This window comes from Schistocerca gregaria, chromosome 1, assembly GCF_023897955.1.
Source record: "Schistocerca gregaria isolate iqSchGreg1 chromosome 1, iqSchGreg1.2, whole genome shotgun sequence".
Classification (NCBI taxonomy): domain Eukaryota; kingdom Metazoa; phylum Arthropoda; class Insecta; order Orthoptera; family Acrididae; genus Schistocerca; species Schistocerca gregaria.
In genome coordinates this window covers 1,072,406,075-1,072,429,462 of record NC_064920.1, presented here as the reverse complement: position 1 = coordinate 1,072,429,462, position 23,388 = coordinate 1,072,406,075, and the positions used below count along the sequence as shown (strand labels likewise).

Sequence of the window (23,388 nt, the reverse complement as noted above, 5' to 3'; positions counted from 1 at the left end):
AGCAAAATTGTAAATTATATTGTCTTAGGGAGCTTATAAATTATCAGTTGGTGGAAGCAAAGTAGGGCATAAAACCATAACAACCACAAAAACATTAAACTTACCTATGCTAAGTTAAAAATACATTCTTTTCAATGATTTGGAATACAGATGTAGTGAACAGTTTAAAGTATGATTCATGGAAAATTGAACCTCCATCTAACTTTCAAACTAGCTTTATTAAATTAGAATCCCATTTTAGTTTTGATCAAATAACTTATTTATTTTAGTAATTCGCTACAAAGGTTGAATGTCTTCCACAGGAATACTTACATTGTTCTTCACAACAGCACCTACAATAAGGGGAGCTATAATTGATGTTAGAGCCGCTAGACCATTTGTCATGCCCATCAGCACACCAGATAAATTTGGTGAAAGATCAATGTGATTGATTTGAAAGCCCAAATAAATCCCACTATTAAGCCCAACAGTGAGGGTCAGAAGTGCAACAGCAACAGTTGGATCTTCAAGTTCTATAAAGCTTAGTATGAGCAATGCTAAACCAGGGCCCCAGTGACCTGTGTGAATAAAGCATAAACATTTTTAAAAAATAATATAACAACAAAACAACCACAACAACAACATAATAATAATAATAATAATAATAATAATAATAATAGTGATAATAGTAGCTACAAATTTCATCCCTTCTCTCTTTCAGTTTGAGAACTTTCTTGTTAGTTTTTTGACAAACGTGAATTTTTTTCTGTTAAGACAGTTTGATAAACTTGCTAAAAACATCGTAAACAACACACTATAACAGATGTCTCAATACAGGAACTGTGTTGGCTAATAGATCTGGTCAAGTGTGTTTCCGTTTCTTATACCCTTTTTTGCCATAATTAACCTTTTCTGTTTGTGTCTCAAAATTCTTTTACTGTTTACCAGAGGTTTTAAGCTGGAACATTTTGCCCAATAACATGAGAGGAAGGAAACATCAGCTGGTTATATCTTATTCCTTCCTGCAGTATCTACTCAAAGGAGAACTTTTCCCTTCAAGCCAACAACTAATCAAACTCTCAACCTTGAAGCCCTGCATTGCTCATCTACTCTGTGTTCCCCATCCTCAAAATGCTTTTTCACCCCTTCTTCCCCAAAATAGGGATCTGCTCCTGAATGCCAGCAAACACTAATAAAATCTATCTTTCAAAATCCTGGTTCCTGCTGAAGTCAGTTCTATTGGAAGATTGTACCTGGACCCCCAAAACGCAGATTTAACAATGCTTCACCTGCTTCCTTTTTCTTATTCCTTCTTAGCTGCTAACCTTGCTGACTATAGGCAGCCAAATGTACACATACAACCTAGATCCCATATGTTTTGTCTCCCCAATAATGAACTTCTGCCTCCTTCCAGCCACACCAAACTGATATCCTTGGAAAAATTCTTTACATCCAATTTGACTTCACTTTCCTTGTTTCAATTGTAACTCTTGGTGGTTGAGAATTAAGTACTTTTATTATGGCTAAACATGAATTTGTCACTGAACAAATAATTTGATTGATCATAGACTGCTCTGCTTTTTTACTTTGTACATTGATTACTGTCAAATCATAAAATGAAATAGCATTAAGTACATTTATTTCAACCAAACAAGTTTCCTGCATTCCAGTGAAACATTTACAGTGTGCACACACTTCATGCCGATAAACATATACTATTTAAATGAACTACTCTTAATACAGCCCTAAGCATGGACACTGCCTGTAATACCACGTAACACATAACACATCCAATCAGTTTAATGCTAGCCCAGGCTTCACTATCACAATTTGTAACTATTTGGGTGCATAAATAAATAATTTTCAAAAATTATGTGGATGCCGAAAATGAGAGACAAACTTCAAAGAAAACTGACAAAGGAACACTACCTGCCTGAGAAGAAAAGGTTCAAAGGTACAATGACATTTTGCTGCACTACTATAAATTCTTTGCATGTGATCACATGATCACACCTAATTATCATAAAGACAATCATCCTCTTAAGAACAAGCCTGTCTTTCTGTCAGCCTTACCACTACTACAGTAATCATGAATCACGGTCACTGTGGCTGTAGATGGGAGTGCTTACTAACTGACATTTCTTATAAACTTTACCCCTACTATCTCATCTCAGGAGTCTTTCCTTACCTTCACAGGGGTTTGAACTAGACTAGCCTCCACATGGTGCATCCCAGGCAACATAATATGAAATAGCACATGGAAAGTTTATAAATTTGGCTGTCAAAGGAGCTGTCAGATCCTTTGGTAAACAACACATGCAAAGGAAAAACAAAGCCTCTCAAGAATCACATGTACAAAATACTGATCTTTAGTTCACATCTGCCAAATATTGAAGGAACTGGAAGGTCCAAATCTAAATATCTATTGAAGTTGCTTCTTGATGACAATGTTGGTCTGTGCTTCTCCAGAAAATCCATACTGCCACAGAGGACGGCTATAAGCTGATTGGGGAATGATCACCAATCCTGTGCCTTCACTATACATCTGCAGCAATATCAAAAATTTATTTCTCATTTCCACTAACACCTGAGTACCATACATGTGATAAATATCAAAACTGGTGACTAATGTAATAAATGTTTCTAAGCTGCCAAAAAACCACAACTGGCTAAATGTTCTCCCTACCCAACAGTCTACATTGTTTACTGTAGACTAGAAACCACAACGAACTGTGGCATTATACCACAAGCAATTAGTGTGTTGAGATACTGATGGAATAGCCAAACAATTTGTACCTTATCTATGATATTCATGACAGGGTTGTGTTTCATTCGACTGCATTGAGAAGGGATTATAATACATATCTATGCTTCATAACAACTGGCTGTAATGGACCATACTACTAACAGGAAGTTTTTTTTTGCCAACTTCTCACATAGCCATCACAGACTAGACGTAACAGGTCATTCTTTTCTTTCAACAGTTGTCGCACTGTGGATGCAATATCATTTAAGCTTTCAATCAGTACTCAGTAAGTAATTGTTTTATTTTGTTTGCAACAGCTGTAGTAGAGAAATACTTAGAAAATAGCAAGGCCACATGGGGTAGCTGTGTAGTCTGAGGTGCCTCATTTTCTGTGTGTATGATATACAGAATTGAATAATTAAAGCACTAACTGATAGTTTAATGAAATTTGCTGTACTTTGCAATATTGCACTCATACATGTGAATGACTGGATTCACATTGGAGAAGAAAAATATTGCCCATGTGTTTTTCTAAGTTTATAACCAAAAAATTTTTTATTTGCTTGAACACACCTCCATTACAAACACCATTTTGAAGGCTATGTATGGCACCATCATCTCTCAGAACTTCTTAAGACACAAGGGGGCTGAAGCAGGAAAATTCCAAACTGTCCAACAACAAGTTCTGAAATTTTTTCATCCAAAATTGTCAGAGTAAAAAAAGAAATGTTGCATTACTTACTAAACACCCCTCTTAAGTCCACCACAATGGAGGAATGTACCACATTCAGCCTAGTAAAGAATTAGAGGTCAAAAGATTTACCATATTCAGTTCTAATTTCATATCCATTATTTTCCCCAGTAATTGTGTAAGGGCAGACTCTTAACTCACTTCTGTGATAAATGTATATGTGAGGATATTAAGTGCACCAAATTTTAACAGTGATTTGTAATGACTATGTTGATTAATGAAAATCAGGTCTTTCTGTGAACTTTGGGAGAATTTGTGATTTGTGTGTCTACATTCACTTTAACATTGCAGTATCTGTTCTAAATTGTCAGACTTCATCCTAAGTGATGAATTTTTTGACTTTTATTGATTAGTTATGCACCACACTTAAACAATAGTTGGTGATGCATTAGTGCACTTTGACTGCAACTACAGAACAATCACCTGGTGTAGTACGTAGCTACGTATATATCAAGACTGAATTGACCATGAACAGTATTTAACACCTTTTTCATGGTGGCTGAAAGTATTTTAACTTCTAATTTCATATGGACTACATTGACAATTGCCTACTTTCACCAAGTTTTTCAACCAGCTTTCAAAGGAATCACCAGCTACTGAGATGATGTGGGTAGGTAAATCAGGTAGGCCACAAACTGCCGTGGATACCTGCTTGTTGGTATAATTTGAAGACTTAAAGCAGCTTTTCTGGTTTGTATTCATTAATGGAATATTCATAAGATCCCAGTGGACAGCCTTTGCTCTTTCCTCTGGAACTTTAGTACCTGCTCCCAAATTATGTATAAACATTAGTATCTTTTAATTGTTTAATCCTACTCACTCATCAGAAAATACTGAACAGCATCATCAAAATTTAGTATGTTTAACTGAATTTTAATTCATGTTTGTGTAAACTAACTTTTAAGACTGCTGGAAGCATGTGTACAAATCTTAAAACTTATCTAAATCAATTTGACAAATGCAGCAATCATTAGAGAGCAACAAATATCTTCAGGGATACAGTACTATGTAGTACTGCAGACTGTAGCATGATGGAAAAGCAGCTCAGTTTTAATTCTTGACTTGGGTTTAACAAACTCATTTGTCTACACAGTTGTCTTCTTTGAAACTTATGTCATATGCAATCTGTTTTGTACACACTGTACTCATACCCCAACCACAGCATCAAAAGGTATGGCAACAAACCAACATACAACAGAAACACACATCTGAAAACATGACTACATGCTACACTGTCAATGCACAGAAAACCAAACTCATTGTAAAACTGGATCTTTAAAACCTTTTCTTCATGTAAAATAATCAAAACCTTCTGTATTAACACCAGCCAAAAGTGAAACTCATGAAACCCATTTATTAAAATGTAGTTTCATATTATGACATATAGAATCCATTTTACATTGTGTTTTGCTTTTACATTTATTGACCATTAGTGGAATACAGTATTATTTTTAGTTATGCAAGTTCTTATGGATTTTCTTTTTAAGTTTCTCTAAATGGTACTATTATATTTACAGGTGCCTGAAAATGCGATATATGTATCTCAGAAATCTGTAAGCTAGCATTTATGAAATTTTTACATCTGTCTTCAAGGTTGAGTTGATTCAGGTTCTTCAACATTTCTGTTGCTTTCCGAGAGTATCTCATATACATCACTGCTGCCTTCTTTGTGCACATTCAGTACTCTTTGGCACTACTATTTAGGATGAGTACAAGACAAACTTCAACATTATTAAAACATTGATAAAAGTTTTAAAGAACACAGATGCATAGGTAAATTAGTTTAAGAAACGTAACTGTCATTTTTGAACATTGGAAAATCGAGGTTAGAAAATCAACAGTTATGAAACGGATAGACTGCTATTCATCGTAATGAAGACATGCTGAGTTGCAGACAGGCACAATGAAAGAACTGTTATATTATTTATCAAATAATAAATAAATGCAGTCTTTGAAAACTATCTCACCAATAGAGTTAAAAACTTTCCTGATAGTGCCAGTTGTCATCCAGTTCTTTCTCTCAATTACGTGCCCAATCCAGCTGAATATAAAACTTAGGCACCACATTACTAAATATGGCAATGCAGATAACAATCCATCCTAAAAAAAAACAGGTTTTATGATTTTGCATGGTAGTTTGTAACAAAGTAAACAATTATCAATTTGTTAATGTTATCATTCTGCAAAAAATCAATTTCCACATTGAATTTTGTAGGTGATTCAGTGACACTATTGTATCAATTTTCTGTATCGCAGATTACTGTATAGCCTAAAGAAAGCGTGCATTCAGGATCTGCGCTGAGGTACCTATTATTTACTATCTACTGAATAGAGTCTAGTTTCAGTAACAGTTGCACATGTATCTCTGTTGGATGGGTAATGTTCAAATAAATTTTAGTAGTTTCTATACTTTTAGTAGTTTTGACACTAGTCACTAATACAAGAACAAACAAACTGAAGGTACAATGCTAATGGGAGCTTTTGAAACACTGAACCATCTGGCATTTTCAATTCAAAAGGTAAGATCTGATAGCCAAATAGTTCTGAAGACACAAAGAAAAAGCATATGAGAATTTCAGATATGTGATCCAGAAGGTTAGTGAAATATCTGGCAAGCAATCATTTATTACCTGCAGCAGTAATAAATGCTAAGTTTTCATTTTAACAACAAAACTTAACATCTCTCTAATAATTAAGAAGTGAAAAAGAATTTTGGGTATTTACAGGTGTGACTTATCTTAGAATAATGAACTCCCAGGTTTACTTTACTCTCTCTTGTAAAGAAGTTAATTGAAGCAATAACACATAATAAGAGCTTCTGAGCAAATGAGATATGAAGATGGTGGTATGCTTGCCTGCTTTAAGATATAATGGAAGGGGGGGAGGGATGGCACTACTGATTTAAGGAAGGCCAAAGCATCAGCAATATGGACATCCAGCAGAAGCTGTAGTCTTCACTGATAGTGAGGATATAACTTATCTTTAAAAAATGAAATTAAACTCTGATAATCTATGTCAGACAATCCGTGATGTATAAACCAAAACATCTAATACATCATTGTATCTGATATTACAAAATAACAAAGTGTTGAAGAAAGGCGACTTAGTTAAAATGGAGAACGCAATCCAGGTAATGACAGGAACTACCTGCTGATGAATAACCTGTAGTTAGTTACATGGAATAGAGGGATGCTGGAATGGTCTACTAAATAAGATACTTTTGTGAAAGGGAGGAAGGGAGGAGGGGGGGGGGCAGAGAGAAGGGTATAACCAAAAGTAGCACCACTTGCTACACTATTAAGTAAAAGTTGATTTTTCAGTGTAACAAAGTATTTGGCCTAAGCAAGATGTCAATGACTGACTGACAATATTAACTTTAACAATATCATAAATTTTAAATTGTTAGATATATTCATTATCTAATTTTTAGAAAGTATGAATAGCTCTTTTCTTTTTGAACTTTAATTTTGCAATCTGTTACTTTTGGTCTGCAGTTTGTCCTAAAATGCAAACTGTTGGGGGCCTGGTACATCATATTGCCTTTAAGTATCAGGACATTATGACCACCTCCTCGCCAACTAGCAAGGATTCCAAAAACATAGGTCATGGACAATTCGAATTGTGCTCTTATTGCATGAGATGCTGAAACCTGGATGGTTTTAGTTGCTATTTATTTCTGAAACTCTGATTAGTACTTAAGCAAAAATTTAGAAGTGTGCACTCATTCAGACTACAAAATGAAATTTCAACTCTACTACGAATTTCTTGATGGTTGCAGCATGTTACCCCAACGGGAATCACTGGCAGATATGCTAGTAACTTCAGATGTCGTCAAGGGAAGTGTATTGTGGCTCTTGCTGTTTACATTATATTAACAATGTGGCAGATTATACTAACAGTAACTTCAGACTCTTTGTTGGTGATGCTGTGATCTATAATGAAATAGGTATATGGAAAAAAATGGACTGAATGGAGCTCTAGATTTTTAAGCACTGCAGAAATTTTTAACTTCTTTAAAAGTTCAGGAAACAAAATCCATTGCAGGTGAAAAGATACCAGTGCATGATAATGTATGAATGGATCATAATAACTTAATCATGTAAGAATAGGATAATGACAAACTATCTTTATGCCTAATTTTTGTAAATTAGTTATCACATGAAATATGTTCTTATTTCCTAGATTTGAGCAAAGAAAACCCCGTAGATGATGGCACAGAGGTGCTGAAGTATGTTTGGGTTGTATGAAGAACAGTGTCTTGCATAGAAGTCAGGGCAGACCTTACATACAAAAATTCTTTATACGAGGCACATTTTTAAAGTAAGATCCATTTTGTTGTAGGCACTATTAGTTCAGGCTCATCCCACAACAAGTGCATGTTTTGTGCACCGGCATGCCTCAGAAACAACTGTGCTCAGTTTCAGCTCTGTATCTAACCTGTATGGTTCTGTTCTGTGCTGTGCTGTGCTGTGTTTTCAAAATGTTTAAGACAATCAACTCATCCACCACATGTGACGCTGACTCAGTAATATAAATAAAATAGAAACTTCCACATGGGAAAAATATATTAAAAACAAAGATTCCAAGACTTACCAAGCGGGAAAGCGCCAGCAGACAGGCACATGAACAAAACACACAAACACACACACAGAATTACTAGCTTTCGCAACCGATGGTTGCTTCTTCAGGAAGGAGAGGGAAAGACGAAAGGATGTGGGTTTTAAAGGAGGCTCTAGTATTTTGGGCTGGTAGTTTACACTTTTTTGGTAGAGTGTGTGTGTGTGTGTGTGTGTGTGTGTGTGTGTGTGTGTGTGTGTGTGTAAAAATCACCCCTGTTCCTTGGTTTGTGGTTATGAACCTGATTATTTAATGTTGAAAATTCCTGGAGAGTTTTCAGAAAGCATACACATTCATCGATGTATAAGCTAGGAAGAGTCATTATTTTGACTTCTTGAAATATTTCCCTGCACAATGGATATTAGTTTGGCAATGGGGAGGTATGCATTTTTGTGGAGAGGGTAAAGCACAACATGCTGCCAGTGGATAGCATCATCATCTATTGCCAATTGCAGCACTCAGTGTGACAAAGAACATGCTGCAAGCACACTGCTCTCTGAACCAATATCCACTTTCGTTATGCTGCTACTATTTAAGCAGCTACTCAGTAGATCTTACAAGCTAAGCACACTAGTCCTCTCGCCAATGAAAACAATGCTTCAGTACTGGGAACCAAACATGTCCTCCACATTTCAGCCAAACACTGACTACTAGCATACCACGAGGGCTTCATGGGGAAAAAGGTAGATTAAATTTTAATTGGACTGCTCCTGTTTAAAATATTCTTGGTTCTTACAATTTTCATAAATTTAGTTTTTTCACAGTGATATAGTCACTATGCATTGTACTTCCCTAGGTTCCTTTATTTTAACTGCATGTTCCTTATACTTACTGACTGAATATCAAATCCAAGAACACTGCTGAAATAGGTTGGCATTTCCGTTAGCAATGTATAGAAGCCCCAGTTCTGACCACAGTGAACAACTGCAAGAGCAATAAATGGCATTGAAGACAGTATTGAAATCCATGGTGTAGGCATCCTCTGAAAGAAATTTTTAGAAAAGCATTTAAACATTTTCTCTTACCACTGCAACATCCTTTTAGGTACCAATAATAGTCTTAGTACATTAATGGACACATTTTCTTCAGTCAAAAGACTGTATGCTTACCTCTCCATCATGTGAAACTTTATTCAAACATTCTTCAATATAGAACCGCTCCTCTTTGGATATGTATTTGTGGCTAGATGGCTTATCTGCACCAAGGAAGAAAACAAGAATACCCCACAGAACTGAGATACCACCAAATGTGTAGAATATGGATGGCCAGCCAGCAGCACTATTTGCTAACACTCCAGATGCAGCCATTGCTACTATTGTTCCCAACTGAGCACCTTTAAAAAATTAAGAAAAAATTGAATTTAAAATCATTGTAATTCAAGAAAGGATCCTGCCTTCCTTTCTCTGCAAGAAAATGCTGAAAATCTTTCAAAGTGTGAACCTTTTTTTTACTATTATTTCCTTTTAGAATCAAAATATACTTCATCACATGCCTTTAAGTTGTGTAAGGAAACCAAACATCCATTAGGAATAAATAGGACTGGAAAAACCTGCAGTAACATTACTCACAGAGGTAATTTCAGAAACACTAGATAGAATCAGAATGAGATTTTCACTCTGCAGCGGAGTGTGCGCTGATATGAAACTTCCTGGCAGATTAAAACTGTGTGCCCGACCGAGACCCGAGTTCGAGTCTCGGTCGGGCACACAGTTTTAATCTGCCAGGAAGTTTCACTAGATAGAATCATTTAACATTCATCTTTCTCAATGGGAAAAATACCATGACACATTGCTGAAAAACATCTCTGCACCATGACTAAGGAGGCTAGTAAATAAAACATCAGGTCATGGGCTTGAGGGTACATCACGTCCAATACAATACTTACATCCACCTCAAAACTAAAGAAAAATAAGAAGATTTCCAGCTGAGAATATTCGTAAGTTACAAGGAGATAATACAGCTGATCAGCATTTACCTTTTTGGAGACTAAATTCTAAGGCTGCTGACACACAAGGGAAGTAGCAAAAAATTTTCATATTTGTTAGTTTCTTTATCAGAGAGGAGAAAGAATTTTAGGAGCGTGGGAAGCAGGGCACATCACTCAGAAGTGAGTGAGGAACTCATCTTATGTAAGGATGAGATGAGAAAGATTAAAAATAAGCAGGAACTGCTAATTTTGATAGGAGGGGAGAAATGACATCCATTGGGATGCATGTTACTCCAAATTTTTTAGCTATTCACTGAAGTTAAAAATACAGGAAGTGCCAGCCAGAACATTTCTTCGATTCTATATAGGCAGGCAATGTGCCAGTTTCATGAAGCCAGTACTAGAATATTTTTGTATGAAACGAGAACTGAGAAAATAAAGCCTTTAGAAGTGATAATTCACATTGGCCACTGAATGTGTGAACCATATACTGAGTTAGTACATTTAATCTTTTCATGATATATAGCTACCCTTATTTAACATTTACTCTATTTCCCACAATTCTTTCATGCTTCCACAGAATATAATATGCTATAACTTTATTTTCATTTGAAATTCATAAATCACAAGTTTTCTTTTACAAATATTAAGCAAGCAACCATATAATAAATAGCTACTTTAACATGACAGAGTAGGGTCATACATACAGAACATGATACTTCATTAATCTTCAATTACGATACTGATGTTGCACATAGTACTTAGTCATTGCAAACACTGTGTAATTTGGTTCACTTCTGATATTTAAACAGTTTACAATCTCTCAGTTAGTATAACTATGTAAATATCAGCTTATGAAATATTCCTGGTTATTTCAGAATGGGATTTTGTTTTCACATTATGATGTGGAATGATATGAAACTTGCTGACAGATTAAAATTTTATGCCGTACAAAGTTTAAACTAGTTTAAACTGCTCATAGTAATAGGAAAACAGTAGTTTTTAGTGACTTGTTCGTTAACTATGTTATGTGTATCTACAGCATCTGTATCATCAAGATGATCAAAGCTGCTTCAGAATAAATAAAACCAATATGACAGAACTTGAAAGCTTTATATTTGACTTTACATCATGTAGATTTTATATGTAAATTTATGATTTTAACTCTTACTACTTACCTGCATATACTAGAGTTCCCATTCTTCCCTTTTCTTTGGGAGGAATCCATTTTGCTAGGTAGGTGTTAGTCGACGGATATATAAAACCCTGAAATGAAAGCATAACAGTCGTTACAACACCAGATGCGATTCACCACCTTTCAGAGATCCATAACCAGTCACAAACTGAAATTCAACAACTCCTTATTTCGAATACATATAAATTTTTTCTGTTCAAAACTGACTAAAGCTATGCAAATCCTGTCTTCCACATCTTCTGTTATGAAGGTCATAAAATTCTTCTTAGAGCACCAAAATGACACGATGTTAAAAGCAGCTGCATTGTATGGTTAGAATCATATCTTAACATAAATCAGGTAGTCACATTAATAAATTACCCTACTGGAATGAAAGAATTTAAAGGAGGCAACTATTAAAAATATGGTGTCCTTCATTATACCACACTCTTATCCAGTGCAAGATATTGAATAGGAATATGTCATGACTTCAAAACCTTTCACGTATGCTGATCTGCTTGTGCTGGTTGGTGTCATCCTCTCCACCCAGTCCCCAGGTGGAGAAAATCCCCAACCCAGCCAGGAATCAAACCCAGGACCCCATGATCCAGGGGCAGCAACGCTAGCCACTAGACCACAAGCTGTGCTCAGATGAACTTTGGAACGAGGTGAATGCAGCATGGATGGCCATACCAACACAATGGCTTTTATGCCTTCTACAGATTGATGCCACCAAGCAAGGAACAAGTTATCAGGGCCTATGGCAGACCCTGAACCTACAAGGCAATAGGTTGCAAACTGAACCAAGGTGACTGAAATGCTAACCATTTGTGCAGAACATACTAATGTACAGGTCCTGTGAACATGAAAACCCTATCTAGTTATTCGAGGTGTTTACTTTTTTTCTTCAACACAAGTGCATTTAAAGGAGACCAGGCTGAATAGTATTTATCTGTTATTGAACTTTAAGCACTTATGTTTTTGCTAAAGGAATTTTAAGTTCTGTTGTTGTTGTTATAATTGGTGCCAGTCACTTTCAAGACAAAGCAGTACTTGAGGTAACTGTTTCAGGGATCCTGCCACAACATGTTGGTGTTACAGCCAAGGTTAACACTCACCAGTTGGACCTATGGTATACCTCCCTGAGATTCAACCAAGATTCAAAACCACAGGACCAAGTGGGCACCTTCCACCTTCCCATCACATCCAGAGGGCACCAGGAATCGTGGAGACCCTTCTTTTATTATTTGGAACTGTTTAAGGTAGTAGAGACGTTTCATTCCTTTCAGCCTAAACAATTAATTCCCAGTACTCCACTAACACCAAAACTAGGTTCATTGATAAAGTGAAATGATCCTATGGCATTGCTGACTGGGTGTTCAGTCTGGTGTGGTTTGGCCTCCAGGTGAAAGTCTTTCCATTGACACTACTTCAGCAACTTCCATGTCAATGAAGATGGGATGAAGTGACTTGTCAAACACTTTGTCCAAGTGAAGAAAATCTCCAATCCAGTTGGGAATTAAACTGGCACCTCATATTCTATCAGTCAACAAGCTGCGGACAATGATGCAAGTCTATTGATCAAGGGCTGAAGCACAGCTGCTCCAGATAGAGTGAGGAACAAACAACTGGCTGTAGCATCTAGCTTAACATTACAGCTTATAAAACAAAAGCTATGCAATTCCAGACAAAAATATTTACATTTGTTTGCAGTGTGTGCAAATGAACAACAGACAGATGGCACCAGCATGTGGTTCACTTAACCAAAAATATCAGTACACACTGCTTTAAACTGAAATTTTTTTTTCAGCTGTCAATGTGATCAATATTTATTTCACTGACATAGAAGTTGATACTACACAGAAGCAGCCCCTTCATGTTCCTTGGGATTCCTACACTGCACTAATAGATTTACTCTGTAATGGTAGTGACATTCAATGAGAAGTGAATTTGTGCCGAGCTGTGAAATTCAATACCATAATTCCAGAAGCAAAAATAATTTCCATCTTGAATGCTATACTGTGATGCCTACCCTGTATAACATTCAGGATTGGATTTTATCATTTGAAGCAAAATACTGTTATTGATCTATTGTAGGACACACATACACTTTAATCAGAACATTTGGTACCAGGGATTTCCACACTAACATACATATTAGAAAGGTTTTAATTTTTGCACTTATAAGCAGCTTCAGGTGTCCTCTGTAAAGCTGCACAAACCCTCAGTATTATGGAAGGGTTGGGCTGGTTGTTACTCTAATATGCTGGGGTGGATGATTCAGTCTGCCATACTGGATGTAGGTTGTGTACTACCAGTTTATAATTGGTTTTGAAATCCGAAATACTTCTTTAGCATTACCAGTGATTACCAAGTTGATAGTCTAAGAAAACGTGTTGGTAGGATTTTACAATGAGTATTTATGAAAGATATGTGGTAAGACCAGGCCCTATTTCTTGTCACTTAGGGACTGAGATGATCCAGTGCCAGACCAAGGCCCCAAGATAATTTATGTCATTGTTTCAGCCAACATTTCTTAACATGCCACCTCAGCAACAATGACCCTGGCAGCAAGAATTACACAACTAGCCTACCTGGCTAAGGATTTCACATCTGTACAAAGTGGTATCAATGCAACAGATGATGTGGTGAAATATTAATCTGTTAAATAGTGTTAAAAGAGCAGTATCCTTCTCTCTCTTAAGTTACTACTTTACTTCTAATACACTATGTTCTGGTTTGAAAATTATTAAAAAATTGATTGTGACTGTATGCAGCATTAGTAAAACTGAGCTAGTTTGAATTTATTGTTTAAATTCACAGCATAATCTAATCAGTCCAAAGACCAATGACCCAAAAACATTATAGAAGCAGCTTACTCTAGCAAAATAGAAAATGATAAAAATTGAAAGCGAGTGAATGCTTATCTTCACCCAAGAAAACATTAACATAAGGATTTTATTTCACTGCATGTTTAGACATTTTAAGCAGAGGATATGCTGTACTCCACAATTTTGCACATTTCTAGTGGGATAACTGGTATTATGGTTTCCATTTATAGTAACATTGAGCAGAAGATGACAGATCCATGCTCTTCATATATTTTCAGATAGATACCCATTTCTGGTTTTCCTGTAGTGTACAATTGAGACCACTTTTACGATGCACCCAGAAGGTCCTGAATAATCCACTGCAAACTGGGTGGCTATACTGCATGTCATGAACTATGCAAAGGATTGCTTGCACATAGTGAGCCATTGGGGCCCAGGGGTGGGACCATGATGTGGTCTTCAATCCATTCAAGAGGGCCATAAATGACTACCAGTCAGAATGACAGCAGTTAATGTCATTAGAGCATCACCGTTACATTATGCCATGACGACACATTCAACACCAGGTTTCCCAGCTAGATGAGAGAGGGTATGCATCATGGGGCTGTAAAAGATAGAGTTCCTAGCATCATTGTGCTCCATGCACTATTCCCCATATGCAGCTGCAATAGATACAGGAAGGCATGCATGCAATATGGTCATCCAACATGGGAGGGAGGCCCTACAGATGTCTGCCACAATAACAGAATTAATGGCAACATTAGAGGCTGTTCAGTGGGCTGTCATGTATTTTACACAAAATTCCAGAAGTGCTAGTACCATTGGCAGCCAGTGGCATGATTCTCACTTATTGCTACTCATTATGAGGCCTGCCACCTATACTCGCACAGCAGCACACCCGTTTCACCTTGTTTCGGCACTGATGGACATGGGACACTGCAGATTGGCAGTGGGTCATCCTTAGTTATGTGTCCTACTTCTGCCTCATAAGCAATGACCACTGGATTCATGACTGGAAGCACAGTGGGAAAGACAACAGTTTGTGCTTTCCCACCACAGGTTCCACTAGGATGGTGTGAAGAGCGATATCCTATGGTGCCCTTCACAGTTAGTGTTTGTAATGGGTTCCATGACAGCCATACAGTTTGTAACGGTGGTCCTGCAACCAGTGGCTTTGCCTTTCATGAATGGCCATGCATATTATCTATTTCAACATAGCACCCCATGTCCTCTGTACCACTGCCACTTCTGGACCATGCCTTGTAGCTGTGGATTCTCTGCCGCAACCATTCGCATTGCCCAACCTCTCCCTGATCATAAATATATGGAATCCCATGGAGCATGTCATCAGGATGCCACCTCCATCCCCCAGTCTACAGAAACTGCACACCCTGGTGCAAGCAGCGTGGGATGAAGTATCAAGACTACCTCCGACACCTGTACAGTTCCATGCCACTACATCTGCCTCCTTGTTTTCAGAAAGTAGGGGACTACTACTATACTAAGATATTTTGTGACCATGTAATGCAAAAAATATTGGTCCTTTGAAGTTTAAAGTGTAATCAATTAATATGTGTGGTGCTATCTACCTGCCTGCCAACAACAATTGCAATCCAACTTTTTCTGGGTGTGCAGCTGTTTATGAATATCAGTACATCAAATTCATTTAGAAGTTCTTCAGTCTGAAGTTTTATGCATAAATGTCAGTTTCCCATTATCTTTCACTAGTTGTACTCAAACTTCTTAGAGTTTGAAAATATATATTATACGATGTAATATGAAAAATGCTGTGAAAAATATATTTTGCACGTTGTTCAGACAACTGTTCTTTCCAATTTTACTATATAAACATAGCATTAAAGGTAAATTTTTCAAGATTTTGATCATAACATACTTTGTAGTAAATCAACCATTCTAAACAAAAGATTTACATACAGCTGGTTAGAGCAGCACTATCTGGTTAATGAATATCTCCCTCTCCCCTCCCCCACCCGGTAAGTACTTACGGAATTAGTGCACTATTTATAGCCTTCCCCACTGGTTCACCAGCTCATTTTAGAGTTCACGTTTGTGACTTAACTCTTATGAAATTTACCATCATTAAAATATTGTGTTTGCACAAATTGCATATATTTTCCTTTTTGCTCAGCAATAGTTGTGTATAGGCATTGCCTACATTTGTCACTAATTTCCAGATTTTTTGAATTGTGTGCGTGTGCATGAAGAGAACCACTTCTATGAACATAAAGAGCTCAGATGGAAATCCAGTTCTAAACGAAGAAGGGAAAGTAGAAAGCTGGAAGGACTACATAGAGGGTCTATACAAGGGTGATGTACCTGAGGACAATATTATGGAAATGGAAGAGGATGAAGATAAAAATGGGAGATACGATACTGTGTGAAGAGTTTGACAGAGCACTGAGAGACCTGAGTCAAAGCAAGACCCCCAGAGTAGACAACATTCCATTGAAACTACTGATGGCCTTGGGAGAGCCAGTCCTGACAAAACTCTGGCATCTGGTGAGCAAGATGTATGAAACAGGTGAAATACCCTCAGACTTCAAGAAGAATATAATAATTCCAATCCCAAAGAAAGCAGGTGTTGACAGATGTGGAAATTACTTAATCGGTTTAATAAGCCACTGCTGGGAAATACTAACACAAATTCTTTACAGACAAATGGAAAAACTAGTAGAAGCCCACCTTGGGGAAGATCAGTACGGATTCCGTAGAAACACTGGAACACATGAGGCAATACTGACCCTATGACGTATCTTAGAAGAAAGATTAAGGAAAGGCAAACCTACGTTTCTAGCATTTGTAGACTTGGAGAAAGCTTTTCACAATGTTGACTGGAATACTCTCTTTCAAATTCTGAAGGTGTGAGGGGTTAAATACAAGGAGCGAAAGGCTGTTTACAATTTGTACAGAAACCAGGTGGCAGTTACTAGAGTCGGGGGACATGAAAGGGAGGCAGTGATTGGGAAGGGAGTAAGACAGTTGTAGCCTCTCCCTGATGTTATTCAATCTGTATATCGAGCAAGCAGTAAAGGAAACAGAAGAAAAATCCAGAGTAGGTATTAAAATCCATGGAGAAGAAATAAAAACTTTGATGTTCGCCGATGACATTGTAATTCTGTCAGAGACAGCAAAGGACCTGGAAGAGCAGTTGAATGGAATGGACAGCGTCTTTAAAGGAGGATATAAGATGAACATCAACAAAAGCAAAACTAAGATAATGGAATGTAGTCAAATTAAGTCGGGTGATGCTGAGGGAATTAGATTAGGAAATGAGAGACTTAAAGTAGTAAAGGAGTTTTGCTATTTGGGGATCAAAATAACTGATGGTCTAAGTAGAAAGGATATAAAATGTAGGCTGGCAATGGCAAGGAAAACGTTTCTGAAGAAGAGAAATTTGTTAACATTGAGTATAGATTTAAGTGTCAGGAATTCGTTTCTGAAAGTATTTGTATGGAGTGTAGCCATGTATGGAAGTGAAACATGGACGATAACTAGTTTGGACAAGAAGAGAATAGAAGCTTTCGAAATGTGGTGCTACAGAAGAATGATGAAGATTAGATGGGTAGATCATATAACTAATGAGGAAGTATTGAATAGGATAGGGGAGAAGGAGCTTGTGGCACAACTTGACCAGAAGAAGGGATCGGTTGGTAGGAGATGTTCTGGGACATCAAGGGATGACCAATTTGGTTTTGGAGGGCAGCGTGGAGGGTAAAAATCAGAGGGAGACCAAGAGATGAATACACTAAGTAGATTCAGAAGGATGTGGGTTGCAGTAGGTACTGGGAGATGGAGAGCTTCCACAGGACAGAATAGCATCATGAGCTGCATCAAAACAGTCTCAGGACTGAAGACGGCAACAACAACTACAACACCTGTATCACGTCCCACAGTAAAATCCACATTGGGACCCACAACAACTGCATATGGCTCATGTGAACACTTTTACATTCCTAGTTCAGATACTACTCGTCAACAACACAACCACCTTGTGACTCATGCAGCAAAAATCGTTTGATGAGACAATAACTTTCAGATGAGTGTGTTCAGTGCTTCACATTGAAATACTTAGCAACTGATGCCGAGTCAGTTTCCCAAGCTGAAAAACTATCATTCATTGTAGTGGTACTGTTGATAAAGCTGTCTAACACACTAAATGCTTATCAACAGAATTTACTGGGTGATTTTGTACCAGACTTTACTTTTCTTACTTATCCCAATACTGTCCACTACCTTCTTGAACACGCATATTCTCAAATGTTCAGTTCTGTAGACATGCCTACCATACCACATCCTATCTTGATAAACCCTTGCACACCATATAAAGTCGATCAACTAGTTTAACAAATTCTACTCCTGCTGCTGAACTTGTAGGTACACCACATACAGGTACTGTGAACACCGTAATGACTCTGGGCATTGTCGTGGCCATCAGCTTAACAATGCACCTATGGCTGAACTACTCACTTTGATTCAGTACTTATGCCGCCCCCTACACAAATCTGCAATGTGGCTCACAGTCACTGAGTACATTCTGTAACATCCACAGGCTCTTTGACAACAGTGCAAAATTTATCACTTTGCCCAGCCATCTCTGTGGACACAGGAACACAATCAGTGACGTTATTGTGGCTGTCAGATAGCAGTTAATACATCGCTATTAAGTATACACTACTCTGACACCTTCGAAGGACACCTGTACAACTATCAAAATAAGTTAACTATAATGATCAACTCACGACTTCGGTGCCTATTATATTCGCTGTTGGATATTAACCTCATACCGGATATCTCACTTTGGACTATGGATCGTCAAGCTCCCACTTCAACTGGCGTTGATTTCGCGTGGATGCAAATTATTGGAAGGTAATTAATATTTGTAGACAGGAATTTTGTTTTGCAACAACAACAACGTATACTCAACAAAGATAATGTCTCGAAGCGTGGCTCTCAGCTGATATTCTGTGACAACTGCCTAGGTGAAGTCAAGCCAGACGAACCCCACCCAACCAACGCTGAGCGTGACAACATCAGCGATGATGGTTACCTTCAGCTGACCACAACATTACGTTAACACAACTGGTAACCATACCTCATGCATTGACGTTCCTGTAGGGGAGCAACTTTGTTGGTTCGATACACATAATCCAAAACAGGCGCACCAGACTATGAAAATTTTAAGTGCCCTCACTTTGCAACATATCAAAAAAAACATACGTCACCTTCTGAGCATAGTGGCAGACTACATCTTTGACTGCATAGATATTTTCTCGACTCCATGGGTCCGAAAGCGGCTGTTAACCAACTACTGCAAGCCGGAACAGTGCAACTTTCGGATAGCTCATGGGCTTCCCCCGCCAAATCAGTGCCAAGGAACATGGTACAGTTAGGCTATGTGGAGACTACTCGGCGTTTATTGCCCGCAGAATCATTGATAGGTACCTGATCCCCGAACATTCGAGTCTTTACCCACAACCTCTGACGCCTCAGATTACAAAAAGGCATCTCTGCAGATTCTGGTGAGTGAGGACAATATTCAGAAGATGGCCATCATATCCTTCACTTTATGCAATTTTCTGTACTTACGTTACAGCCTCGAAAACGCACCTCAGATTCGTAAGCTACTAACAGATGCAACAATTCCACGTCGTTGTACCTTGCTTGAGAAGGAAGGTAGTGGCCGATGAATGATTGACTCTTGCACATGATTTTCCATCATCGACGGTCGTTCCAAGTGCCGTCTGTCTTCACTGACTTGGTCTTAAGAAAAAAAAAAAAGCATCTTCTTACGTTATTTCACATATTTATCGTCATCCAAGAGGAATTTAAACAAGGAAAAAAGGGGTCATCTGTCACTTCCCACAAATCGGGCAGAAAATATTCTAGCATCTGAAAAGCACTCTACTTTATCTTATCACCGTGATCGCACAAGAGTGTAGATATGAGGGGCCTCGCACCATTTGACGCAGAGCTACACTTGAGAATGGGAGTACGTCGTAAAACTATGATCTAACTGCTCTTTGACGTGATTATTACGAGTATAGAGTTCTACCGTCTTAAGATCTGAAGTTCTCAGAATTCCACATGTCACATTAGCATTGTTGATTTCTTAATTTCGTATTTAACAAATTAAATACGTAAATGACAGCATAAACAATGCTCTCTCTTCTCTCTTGATATTCGAGGACGTGCTGAGAAGTATTGCCTGCCAGGTCAAGTGAAAAGGCATTTTAAATAAAATGTTAACATTCTCCATCTTTATTCCTCACGTCTACATATTTAGTTGTCAACATAATCACCTGGCGACTAAGATTTCTCCCAACCAGAGTCCAGTCTGTTGATATCGTCATTGTAGAATGACGGACTTTGATGAAGCCACAGCACCACCTCTGGTTGCACCGCTTCATCATTGTCAAAGTGAAGTCCTCTAAGAAGCCCTTTAAATTCTGGAAAAGTACTAAGATTGGCTCAAGTAGGGACTCTACTGTGGACGACAGGTGACAGGGAACCCAGGGCGTGTGTCAGCAGATGTCTAAGCGCTCAGGTGTGGTCCAGTATTGGTGCTGAAGAGGAGGGAACTCTGCGCACGCACAAACCAACTCTTCCAATTCTAAACTCTAATACAGCACGCTGCTTCTCACGCACCGCTATAGTTACGAACCTCCTAGCGCCGGAGGACAAAGTATGTAGGCATCAATAATAATAATAATAATAATAATAATAATAATAATAATAATAATAATAATAATAATAATAGCCAAAAACAAAGAGGATATTCACTACCAGACGTCTACACTAAATCCCGACGCTATACCACCAACAATCAACGAAATAGCAGAAATTATCAAGACACTGAAAAACAATAGAGCCCAGGAGAAAATGGAATTATTGCAGAACTATGGAAGTTAAATGACGAAAGATTGACAGGAAAATCCACAAAAACATATTATCCATTTGGGAAACAGAAGAGATTCCGTCTGAATAGAAATGCGCACTCTTCCATCCACAATAAAGGGGACAAAACTGAACCAAATAATTACAGGGTTATCACTCGTGCCGGTCACATAAAATCCTATCGTAAGCTGTCATGATTAGATTAGAAGAACAAGCTGACCCACAAATAGGAGACTACCAGGCTGGTTTTCCCAAGGGACGATTATGCATAGAGCAGATCTGGAACCTGAAAATGATTCTCCAGATGAGAAACAGCCGAAACACAGTGGTCACTTTTGTAGATTTTAAAAAGGCGTACGACTCTATAGACACTAGCGCTCAGCAACACGCTGGAAGAATTCAGCATTGACAGAAAGACAAGAGCAATCATTCTGCAGACATTAACTGACAGTCTCCAAGGTCAAGTTTATGGGGGATATCTCTGAGCCATTTGAAATCCAAACTGGAGTGCGACAGGGCGACGGACTTTCACCATTACTCTTTGATATCATTCTTGAAAAAATGATCAGAACATGGGAGTAAGAAGTCAAAGGAATCCAAATTGGCATTAGAAAAGATAACAGATTCAATGTTAAGTGTTTAGCTTTTGCAGATGACCTTGCAATCTTCACAAATAATAGAAAAGAAGCCACTAACGCCATTAAGTGCCGTCATCGTCATTGCTCACTCAGTTTTCCAGATCAACAGAAGTGGTCTAAATGATGTCGATCATCACTGAAAGACCCTTCAAACGCCTCTCTCATCTACATTATTTCTTAAATTTAGATAAATTATTTCACTAAATATTTGACCGTTTTTTCCAAAATTTACTTTATTGTTATTCATGCACACAACTATTAAACCACGGGACCGACATCAGCCAAAAGCGGTACACAACAGTCTCTCTCTGGAAATCACTGTGGTGTTAAAGTGGGGGTGAAGAAACAATGTAGCCCCTGACCCGCGAATACACGTATGTTAGACATCCAGTCTTTAAGAATGACATCACCTACAGACTTGCACAAACTTTACACATAATTTTAAAACTTTACGAAACTTTTCCTCAGTTCGACCCTCACAAAATGGTGGACGGGAAGTTTATCGTTTGTAACATATTCGCTGTTAATGCAGTGAAACTGCCGCATGAAACATGACATTTTAATTTATTAAATCTTTACTACTTAATGCTCACAATACATTTCGCACACAATAGCCACATATAGCACTGGACGTACCTCCAAAATTATATTGTACAACATGTTGTTCATAAAATCAAACAATGAGCTTCTTGAAAGTTAAACTGCAGGGCGAAATTCGCTAGAGATAGAGGTGAAACGTGTGTACAATTGTGAAATATATTTTTAATATGTAAAATGTTTTTCATGTGCGTATGGTACAAAGCTAAGTGTAAAAAGCTCATCCTGAACTACTGGTACGATTTCCACCAAATCTGATACACACAGTGAATATTCGACTAACCAGACTAATATTTAAGTCATTAAGATAATAAAAGATGCGGATGATTGAATTTATTAACAAGAGAGATTTTCGTATTTTTAACTTTAGAAAGAAGGGACATTGTTATATGGTTTTTGTACAAAGATAATATTATAATTTGGACAATCAAGTACAAGCTAAACTTAATAAATCGAACAAAAATATTGTTCAAGAGAGTAGAAACATTTTTGTACATCCGTACGTTTCTTCTTAAAATTACTAAAATACTGCAACCTTCATCATGAAATATCTAAAAAGTGACGTAGGGTAGTCACTGTAGTTTAGTTTCACTTAAAATATTTGGTAATTTCCGTTTGAAGTAAACATTTTTTTCCTTCTTCCTTGGTATACATGACGAATTCGTTTTAATTCTAATAAACTCACGGCATCGCACACACTGTATTCGAACCGTTTGAAAGCTGTTTCCAGGGCTTTAAGCGCTTCCTTCAGTTTCATTTTCTTGCGTTTCCTGCTTTTTGTTTACCGCGTGTGACGTAGATAGTAGAGATATTTAGTCGCCGTTGAGAAGCTGGATAATCGTGAATCCGTGTCACTGAGGTTTGGATAATCTAGTATGTGGTAATTACCATCTGGAAAGAGTCCGTGGATGAGAACCACCAGCCTCCTGTTAGCTAACAGTGATAACGTGAAGAGGGAAAGTGGGAGGAGATGGACAGACAGCGAGGGGAAGGATGGTTGGTTCGTTGGTTTGATTTATTTATTTATTTGGGGGAGGAGACCAAACAGGTAGGTGATCGGTCCCATGATCGAAGATGGCAGAAAGCAAGGGAGGAACAACACAAACAGCACAGTCCAGTCAACGTCCAAACCAAGGGAGAAAAGGGACATGAGAACAGCAGAAAAAGTGCAGAACAGGAGGGGAGTGGATGGTAATGGGGAGAGCAGACAATG

At 37.8% G+C, this 23,388-nt stretch overlaps 1 protein-coding gene across 3 annotated transcripts in view; it reads right to left on the bottom strand.

The window, feature by feature from the left end:
* The window catches only part of LOC126314434 (putative inorganic phosphate cotransporter), a 133,527-nt gene that overhangs the window by 2,243 nt on the left and 107,896 nt on the right, over window positions 1-23,388 (bottom strand). For all 3 annotated transcript variants that reach the window (XM_049992442.1, XM_049992441.1, XM_049992437.1), the window contains exons 4-8: window positions 11,199-11,286; window positions 9,203-9,426; window positions 8,926-9,075; window positions 5,444-5,576; window positions 313-557 (exon numbers count right to left, since the gene is read on the bottom strand). In XM_049992442.1, coding sequence (XP_049848399.1) covers window positions 313-557; window positions 5,444-5,576; window positions 8,926-9,075; window positions 9,203-9,426; window positions 11,199-11,286 — 840 coding nt within the window. The remainder of the gene's footprint in view (window positions 1-312; window positions 558-5,443; window positions 5,577-8,925; window positions 9,076-9,202; window positions 9,427-11,198; window positions 11,287-23,388) is intronic.